This window comes from Etheostoma spectabile, chromosome 8 (assembly GCF_008692095.1).
Source record: "Etheostoma spectabile isolate EspeVRDwgs_2016 chromosome 8, UIUC_Espe_1.0, whole genome shotgun sequence".
Classification (NCBI taxonomy): domain Eukaryota; kingdom Metazoa; phylum Chordata; class Actinopteri; order Perciformes; family Percidae; genus Etheostoma; species Etheostoma spectabile.
In genome coordinates, this window is record NC_045740.1 from 5,051,234 (window position 1) to 5,061,656 (window position 10,423).

Genomic DNA, 10,423 nt, shown 5'->3' on the forward strand with positions numbered 1-10,423 from the left:
CCCCCCCCCCCCCAAAGGTTAGATCCTAGAATTGCCCCTGCCTTGAGCAGCTGTTAGACCTCGTTGTTCATCCACAGCTTCTCATTTGGGTACACAGGGAGACAAATCGTAATTACTTGCTCAATCCCATGTTTTCTGATCTAATCAGCCCACAAAACACTGACTGTTTTGTCTTATTTCACACTTTGTGGGTTGGTAAGCAATCCAGATGTCCTAATGCAAGTGCACAAGCACTGGAAAAACATGAGGTTTTTTTTACATGTTCCCTTTAATCAAAACTACAATTGTTCCCTGACCTAACAACAAATTGAAAATAGGATGTCTTGGATCTTTGGTTTCAAAGTCCTGTTTATATGCCCAACCATCCACCTTGACCTCTTCCTACTTCTTTGTGGTTGACAAGACCAACCTATTTGGCAAAGCCTATTACTTTTTTAGTTTAATACATTTCTTTAGGACACAGGATTGCTAAATGATATGCTACAAGTGCAAAAAACATATATACACATACTGCATGCCAGAGCCCAGCTTCTTACATCTCTAGTTATCCCTGAAATCAAGCATTGGCATTCTGCTGTCTGACTCAAAGCTCCAACGGGCCAATGAATACCAAATGAGCCGGTGGAAATCCAGCTGGGAATACATTGTCAAAAGGAAACATGGTCTGCCCCCCACCCCCGTATTCAAGTACAGACTCAAATTTGAAAACACTGCACAAGTCTGCAGCTCTTTTTCATCTTGAGCATTCGAACAGGTGCGGTTTTGACTCTGCTTTGTCACAGTATTAAACCGGAGCCCTAGGTTAGAGATAGAACCTTGATCTCTGCTCATCCCAATATGAATTGAAGCAGAGTGATCTGATTTTCCCACAATAAGCAGCAGGGATGGTGCCACAGCATGCTGGTGCATCCGAGCTCCACATATGCATTCCCACACACACACACACACACACACACTGCTGATCTTTTACTCACCATCAACCCTCCAATGTGCAAAGATGCACACAAGCAAAAACTGAAAGCTACATACACAAGAGCACACTCTGCTCCCAGATGAGTCCAACTAACCGACCATGGAGAGGACGGTGCAGTGATGCAGAGACAGGGGCCATATACAGGGCTTCATGTTCACTGCCTGGGAATTATCACATCAAACTCATATGCCCAATGGGTCTGACAAGCAGAAGTCAGAGCCATTACAGCCTGGTGTAGACAGGAATAACTCTGCTGGACTATGACTAGGCAATGACTATTGTTGTGCACCAGTGATTCACACCACACCAATAACATTCAGATTTACAGAGACAACCAGGGAGGAAGTTTCTGTCGAACGTGCTAAAACATCCAACACAGTATCAGTGGAGATGTTCTCTAAGCTTTACTGACTGTTTCATAGATGAGTTTTGATGATGCGTTCACACTTTCATCAACTGGGGCTTTAATATTTTTGAAAATGTGGACTTTATTCCATGAAATGATTACCATTGAAATCAATCTCTCTTTTGCTTTAGATTTGCATGATGTATTCAGACAGCAGCTCAGTGCACCCTGGAGCACTAATACCAGTAATTGGTGATGCCAGTGCTTCAATTTACCATGCAGTTGTAGGAAATCACAAGTAATTTTGACCAGATCACTTGGTGAAGTAGAGCACTCACAGAGCTCAAACATCTGCTACACAATCCTTTAAATTGTTTGTTATAATATATGTATTTTTTACGTTTTAATCTCCATTTTTCTCAAAATTGTAATTCTGATTGGCCGATAGTGGCCAAGATTTTTGGAGAATACTTTCATCCTGTCCAGAAATATTAGGGCATTGAACAAAGATGTTTTTGTTAAATTTCAGTTTTGTTCAGACAAATTATGGGCATTTTATTCATCATATTCCAGTTGCACCATTTACATAAGAAACAGCATCATATTTTGTAGGATAACTCAGAGTTTATATGTACTGCTCTCATTTAAATTTGGTAGCAATTACACAGTGTATTTAGAAGTAATAGCAGTTTATATTAAAAAAAGGCTACACGTGACAACAAAATGTTAGAAAACATTAGTGATCAAGAGAATAGATGGATTGTAATAGAATAAAATGCTAACAGGTCTACTGGGCTGTGCTTAGGCACATTATGTATTGGTGCTTTGAGCTAAATGCTAATGCTAACATGCACACAGTGACAATGTTTACATACGTGAATCAGGTTTAATGTTTACCATGGTGACCACCTTTGTTTTGCATGTTAGACAGGAGTAAGGCCCTCTTTTTTTAGAACAATCTACAAAACAGGATTGAAACACAACCTCCATAGTGGAAATAAGGAGTGTAAATAGCCAACTGGATATCTGTATACGTTTGATCACTACGTTATGCTGTATAGGTTTACACTAATATTCAAACTGAGATATGATTTATGTGACTATCAGAAGTTTGAAAGGGAAAGACTCTTCACTCACCCACAGACTTTTTAACAGGCAGGAACATGAAGGCAAAAGTTCCATTTTCACATACTTTATTCCGTCTGTATTTTTTCACCAAGTCCACTGCTCATGTCTGAAGTAATAAGATGAGACAGACACAGTGTGAGTTTTAATCATCTGCCTTATATGATCTTCACTGTTTTCTTTTAACAGGTGTCTGTAGAATTGGAATGTTGTGTCACTATGGCAACAACTTTGAGTACTTCCCTGCCAACCTGCTTAAAATCAGATTGTTTTGAGTGTTTTTCCTACCCAGCTGATATCCTGCTCCTAAATATTTATACTGTGGCGACCCAGAGACCATCAATATCTGAGGTAGGCTGTTGTTTACATGATATTTTATGCTTCTAGGCTGTTAACCGACAAATATCAGTGAAGTAAGAGATCTTTTGACTTCTGACTAGTGTTACTGTCAAATCATTAGACATAATACACCACTTTAAAGGGATCTTCTGGTTTAGATATATATGCTGCAACTACATAAAAGGTTAATGATATTAATAGCAGAGCTGGTTGCTTTGTGTTGCCCACACTGAGGCAACAGATGCAGCGGGAGGCTGGCCCACTGCAGGCCACCCAGTGACAACACTGGTTTAGGCATATGTCTGAACTGTCAGGGGCTGCAGAACAGAGATGAAGGTATGAAGACAGAGAGAGAGAGAGAGAGAGAGAGAGAGAGAGAGAGAGAGAGAGAGAGAGAGAGACACACACACACAAAGCCAGGGATAGTCACAGACACTTTTGTCCCTTGACTGAGAGGAATGACAAAGAAAGGAGAGGGACTAAAATGAGAGATGATGGAAGTAAGAAAAACAGAAAGGAAAGGGAGGTTGCCTTGTGAGAGGATGGGAGAACTTTGTGTGAGTGAAGACCCTGACTTCTCTTTTATTGTCTCTCATGCCGAGTTTGAAAAAGTAGTATTCCAACAGTGAGCTCAGGTAAATACTGGGATGCATCTCTGAGATGACATTTTTATTCACCATTTCCTGTATATTTTTAGCAGGCAAGTGATGTGCTGTGTCTTTGAAACACATATAAGTGTTGAAAGTATCTACAAGATGACAATTTTTTATGACTTAAAAAATTATCTGAAGTTTTATGCTCTAAAAAAAGGGCCTAAATTCAACAGCTTTTTTCTTCAACACCATGACGAATATCCAGCCTTGCGGACAAAAACAAGCCTTTAATAAATTATTTGTAGCTACATACTCTTCTCAAAATTGCTTGTTGATTTAAAAAAAGATGGACGTTTTACAGAGAAATTTAAGAATAACTTCCCAGAATCGACAACAAGGGATTAAGAGGCTATACTGATTGTGTGCAGGGCAAGATGAAGAAAGGCAAGTCCCCCTCCTCTAGGAGAGCTGAAATCCAACATCTGTACCAGTCCTACACCTCAGAGCAGACCATTTTGCCTGCCTGCGCCCTCCTCAGGTTCCTCCACAAGGAGCAGATGGAGATCACAGCAAATGAAGAGATGGCAGAGAGTTTGATTGATAGATACGAGATTGAAGAGACAGGTAAGTGAAGGGAGAGCTGCGTACCATGTCAGGCTGCTTGCTGTTCATCACTATGAGTAAAAAAAAAACATCTACTCTTTAAAGACTCAGGCTTTATCACGTAATGATGCTAATTTAGTTAAAACACAAGTCAAGGCTTAAGGTCCAGTGGTGCAAGGCTGGCAAAGTGATTTGCTGTAAGCCCAGGGGCAGGGGGGTTGAAATAACAGAAGGAAAATTGAAGAGGCACGCACGTCAGTGGACTAGTAGAACAGATGTTGTCTCAGGATCAGTGTACTGCTGGCTAATTCACAGCATCACAAACAACAAAGCAGGGAAAACAACAAAAAAAGGCTCAGTCAGTCTGCAACTTCACCGAAGACTGCAATTGTTTTCGTCTTTGAGTAAGAGAATGTTTTAAAGACCAGCTTTTAGCATCTGCACCTTTCATTATTAGACTGTATATTTATTTGTAATAAATTAATTACATGCATAATTGCACCATACATCCATACTTGCTGAAATTTTCTGCAATTTAACCAGAATCTGAAAGTGAACTGAACTGATGAAAAGCACATCCACATGGTATATTATCTAGGTTCAACCATTAGCAGCATGGGCAAAACAAGATGTTTTTACAGCAGACATTTTGACTTGTCATTAAAGAAAAGGCACATGTGAAACAAATTTTGTTAACGATGGTTCACTTCCATCAAGTGTCCCATTAAGCTACGACAGTGAGCAAGCATGCACAATACTGGACCCTGGAACTATTTGTTTAATTACACCTGTGTTTTTCCTGCTATGACAAGCCAAGATGTATGCTGGAAAAATCAGATTAGTTCTGCCTTCCAATATCCATACAATCATACTATTAAGTAAGCTAGAAAAAGATTTAGTATGTCCCAATTAATAGTATGCCAAATGCAGCATGCCAAAAATACCAGGATGTATACTGCATTTGGTTGGATTTTGCAGTGTGTAAGTCCTGAGCCCTGAGAGTTAAAGTTTACTTCTCTGCTCTGGTTTGATTGCACACAGTTTTATACCTTTACATTTTTGTATCAAAGAACCATATGTTTCAATGAAGATGCTCATCTTTTGGACTGATTATTTAGTTTCACTAGTTTCATAAGCACCCCAGACTAAGTGCACTTCATCTTGATTTTGTTAAACTAAAGTTGTGTCCTTCACTGCAATTGACATCATAAGCCATTAACAAATAATAGTAACTCAGTAACTTTACATTTTAAAGGGAGCTAGTTTTTTGCTATGCCAGTGACTAGAATATTATCTCAACAACTGTTGAATGGATTGCAATGAAATGTACCGACATTCATGGTACTTGCCCAAAGGATAAATTCCAATGACTTTGTTGATTCTGACTTTTCATCTGGGATCATTAGGTCGGTTAATGACCAAATACCTGCCAAACTAATGACATTTCTAACTAAGCTAGGCCCAAATTGTGCTTTGTATTTAGTGCTTATTAGCAAATATTAGCATGCTACCATACTTAACTGCTCTCATATCTGCTAAACATAGCATGTTATTATTGCATTGTGTCACTGGTGACAACACTGTGCGCTGCCTAAGTGCCGCCTTACAGAGCCACTAGCATGGCTATAGACTTTTAGTCTTGATATTCATTTGATTTGTTGTAATGTTTAAAAACTAGAAAAGAACGTTGGCTTGAGGTGGCTTTAAACTTATTTTTTGGTTTTGAGCTTGGTAGACTAGCCGCAGCTAATTTTGACTGTCACTGACACTCTGCTCCTTCCTCTTCTAACAGCCAGAGAAAGCAGGTCCATGACATTTGAAGGATTCCTCAGGTACATGGAGTCCAAAGACTGCTGCGTGTTTGACCAGGCCCACACATCTGTGTACCAATACATGGACCAACCTCTCACCAATTACTTCATCTCCTCATCACACAACACCTACCTGACTGGAGATCAGCTAGTAGGAAAGAGCCACCTGGATGCATATGTTTGGTAGGGACGTACAGCTAACACAGTACAGCTTGTGTTCTTCACATTTTTAAAAACCTGGAAGTGGAAATGGTTTTCTGAAGTGCTGCATCATGTAATTATACTTGCAAATTGACCAACTAATCTGTATAATTTTGTAATAGATCTGCTAATAACGTGGTTCAAGTCAACTGATAAGGCAAATTTAAACACCATTTACTTCTGATACAGATCTAAAACACCCCTCAAAACACTTTACTTTCCTTCTAAAGTCTTTCCTACAGACCTACATGTGTGTTATCGGGATTCTCTCATTTTATTTAGCCACTCATGTGCTGAGGAACAGTAAAAATGCTGTGGTCCCTTTATGGGACAATGGAGGTGATTACAAAAGGGGCTGACGGCAGCAGAAGTGCTGTATTTATGGGCCCTGTGAAAGTGCTGAGCGCCGTGGCCGGCTGGTAGAGTGGAACCCTCCACACTAGTGGCCTGGAATCTCTGGTTTATTTAGATAATGGAGGAATCATTTAGAGAAGACAACAAAGTGGCAGGAGTAGAAATCCCACTAGTTCACAGGTGGGAGGAAGAAGAAAGTAAAATGACCAAATGTATTTGTTGGAGGAAGAAATAAAAGATTTACAAGAGCGTGTATGTTGTGAAAGGCATGAATTATAATTTATCACTGAAACTTTAAGTTGTCTAGGATCAAAGTTTTAAAAGTACTTGGGAATACATGGGAATTTAATTGCGTTTTTATAGATAGATAATGAACAGCACATTTATAGGGCGCACTTGAGGAAAACTGTTACATTATTGTGTCCTGGCAGCATAAGGCGGTAAAGAAATTGTTCAACATTTTGAGTAATACACTTATTTGCTTTCTTTATGAGAGTCGGATCAAAAGCTCAATACTCTCATGTTTGTGCATGATGGATGGAGCCAGACTGTTGTTATCTTAGCTTAGCATAAAGATTAGAAAGCACAGGGGATTCACCTACCTGCACATTTAAAAGTCACAAATTAACACACTGTGTCTTGTGTGTTTAAACCATACACAAACTGTCACAATGTCACAATATAATGTTACTTTACAAAGCAACTCTCCAATGCACAACTTAGAGCAAGACAGAGAGAGAGAAAAACATAGCTGAGAACTGAGATGAGAGAAGAACATCAACAGATTTTTTGTGTTGACGAAACACACAGCAGACGCATGAGTGCCTTCATAAAACAGCAATACACTGGTAGAAAAGGCTGATTCCCGAACAAGCACAACCATTCCCCAGTTAAAATGTCTGCAGTAAAAGGGTGATACAACTTTGCATCAGGGTTGCAAGAAAATGTATCAATGCCTCACCCCTGCTGTGAAAGTAATATTTTTCCTACCACCAACAGACTATCTTATAATATCAAGACACATTCTTGACCCAAACATATTTTTATATAAAGACAGCACAGAAATGGAAATGTAACATCACCATAAGGGATAGAACAGATCCACAAGGGTAGAAGAAGCTGTTGGATTATATTATTCAATTATTTGTTTGCTATAAACACTAGTGGAAGAAGTATTCAAATCGTTTACTTAAGTTAAAGTATGTAAGTATCATCAGGAACAAGTACTTAAAGCATTAAAAGTAAAAGTACTCAATGCCAAAAAATCCTCACATTTTAGAAACTGGAAATAAACTGTTCCGTCAAGTAACAATAAACACCAAAAGTGTTTAATCGGCTCATCATATTGTGTAACCTACATGTTTTTTGTGTGCAAAAATCTTAATTTGTTGTTTGTAGAAGTAGAAGACATTAAAAGTAAAGTCCAAGTACCTCAAATTTGTACTTAAGTACACTACTTACAATACAGTCATTTTCACATGTATGGGAGTTGTTGAGATGAAATTGTGCGTGGAAATGAAATCACTCAGTTTGTGCCGCAATGCTTCATTTCTAATTTCTAATGTGTTTGCATGTGACTCTCTATGCATGCATGCACTTATGTGTGTATTTGTGTGGCACAGGGCTCTGAGGAAAGGCTGTCGCTGTCTGGAGATTGACTGCTGGGATGGGCCAGACATGGAGCCTGTAGTCTACCATGGCTACACCCTGACCACCAAGATATTCTTTAAGGACGTCATCACCACTGTGGAGCAACATGCCTTTGAGGTATCAGCTCATAGTATGTTACATGACACACATTTCCCAGAGTGGCGCCCCAGGCATCTAACTCAGTGTTCACTCCAGCTCCTGCTTAGCTGCATTTGCTCTAATTAATAGCATCTCTGATTGCAATTCTTTGCTTGCAAGTTGCCTTTGATCCAGGCCATTCTCTGTGACATGTCGGGGGAATTAAGAGCCTGTAGAGAGAGCAGTAGATCCAAGTTGATGCCAATTGTTGAAAATAGGGTTTGAATCATGATTTCTTTGGATGTGATTATTTCTTGACAGGTGTCTGCTTACCCGGTGATCCTGTCATTAGAAAACCACTGCTCCAAGGAACAGCAGGAGGTCATTGCCCAGTACCTCATATCTATCCTGGGGGAAAAACTGCTGAGAACTCCCTTGGATCACCCAACTACTGGAGACATCCCAAGCCCAAATGTAAGACTCAGAAAAGAGAAAGCTTGACTATCTCAGGTGTAAATCAGAAGGATGTTAGATGTTAAATGTTAGACCTGCTGGTGCAGGTAGAGTCATGATAGTGTTTGTATGTATAAGTCCTCATCGCATGCCATAGCAAAGAAAAACAAGGAGAAAATAAGACCTAATCTTAGTCACGGAGGGCCTCATTAGTTTCTTTCTGAGGCACCCTTTGCCTCTCTCCTCCACTGGGATGTACGGGTTCATTGACAAGTCTCTTTAGTCTCAAGAGATTTGCAAAATCAAATGTGATGGCGTTGATCCGACGAAGTGTCCATCCTTTTAAGCATGCTGAGGCACTTGAGCTGATTGTTAATTTAGATTACCCTGTTTGGGTACTGGAGTCTCCACTGAAAGCATCTGCTTCAACCCATGACTGAGCGACTGGCCTGAAAGATGCTGCCACAGTCGCTCCAGTCTACTGAATATCACGAGGAGGATGAAGGTTTTTCTTCTGAGAGTGGATGAATGTGTGCTGTCTTGCTGGAGTTTCTTTGCTGCCTCTGACTTCTACTACTTTGGAATTTACTGCAAGACATGAGTTGTGTTTTATCCTAAGTGTGATAGATTTTCTTCCCCATATCGTTCTTTATCTTTATGACTCAGGAAGTGGGGGCTTTGATAGGAGCCTCAGCACTAATGGTTTCATCTTGACTATTTAACCCCCAGTAACTTGAACACTGAATCAGTGTTTGTATGGCACTTTCATGAAGCTTTACAACCAAATTCCCATCAAGTTATGTAAATGTAGCCAATGTGCGATTCTCAGAACTGTTCATTACCTTATACTCTACTCTGACCACTTAGATTAAGGGTTTTAAATCTACTTTTTTCTATTTTTACCATAATCATGGGCAAAATGATATTGTTAATTACATCAACAAAAGCAAAACCTATGTTGTAGCTCTACAGACTGTAACAGCAACAAAAAAATGAAAGTGCAGTGCCAAAGGAAGCGCTGAAGCTTATAATTTTCCTACTATATGGACTCTTCCGGGGTGTTAATGTAGGCAGATCTGTAATTATTTTGCATATTTTGCCTGTGTATACAGTGAAGTTGACAGAGTGACTTTCCGCCGTGTGGTTTACCATTGAGCTGGATTCAAGTCCACACCATAATGTGTATTTTTGACTTTAAGCATATTGCTGCTCATCTGCATAAAGATACCTCATACAAACAGATTTTGGAGCAAGGGCTGTGAAATAGAGCAACATACAGTGGGGCTCAAAAGTTTGGGCACCCCAGGTAAAAAATTGTTATAATGTGCATAAAGATGGAAAAATCTCCAATAGGCATCAAATGCCAGATTAGACATTCATATAATATGTAAAAAAATGAGATTTTTATTTTTATTATTTACACTTTCAGAATAACAGAAAACAAAAAAATGGCGTCTGCAAAAGTTTGGGCACCCTGCAGAGTTTATACCTTGTACTGCCCCCTTTTGCAAGTATCACAGCTTGGAAACGCTTCTTGTAGCCAGCCAAGAGTCTTTCAAATTCTTGTTTGAGGTATCTTCGTCCATTCTTCCTTCCAAAAGTCCTCCAGTTCTTTGAGATTTCTGGGCTGTCTGTCACGCACTGCTCTTTTAAGGTCTATCCATAGATTTTCAATTATGTTGAGGTCAGGAGATTGTGAAGGCCATGGCAAAACCTTCAGTTTACGCCTCTTGACGTAATCCACCGTGGATTTTGAGGTGTGTTTTTTTACAGAAGGCATTAAGTTAGCGTCCAAAATTTGCTTAAATTTTATTGAATCCCTTTTTCCTTCTACTCGTTAAATATTCCCTGTGCCACTGGCTGCAATACAACCCCAAAGCATGATTGATCCACCCCC

General features: G+C 39.6%; 1 protein-coding gene across 5 annotated transcripts in view; it reads left to right on the forward strand.

The window, feature by feature from the left end:
* Positions 1-2,657: 2,657 nt before the first annotated feature.
* LOC116694206 (1-phosphatidylinositol 4,5-bisphosphate phosphodiesterase zeta-1) overlaps positions 2,658-10,423 on the forward strand; it is a 20,770-nt gene continuing 13,004 nt past the window's right edge. For 2 of the 5 annotated variants that reach the window (XM_032523795.1, XM_032523797.1), the window contains exons 1-5: positions 2,658-2,795; positions 3,805-4,000; positions 5,772-5,973; positions 7,968-8,112; positions 8,395-8,547. In XM_032523795.1, coding sequence (XP_032379686.1) covers positions 2,664-2,795; positions 3,805-4,000; positions 5,772-5,973; positions 7,968-8,112; positions 8,395-8,547 — 828 coding nt within the window. In that variant the 5' untranslated portion in view covers positions 2,658-2,663. Of the gene's footprint in view, positions 2,796-2,900; positions 3,120-3,804; positions 4,001-5,274; positions 5,386-5,771; positions 5,974-7,967; positions 8,113-8,394; positions 8,548-10,423 lie in introns of those variants that run through there. The other 3 variants (XM_032523799.1, XM_032523796.1, XM_032523800.1) reach the window with 3 other exon arrangements.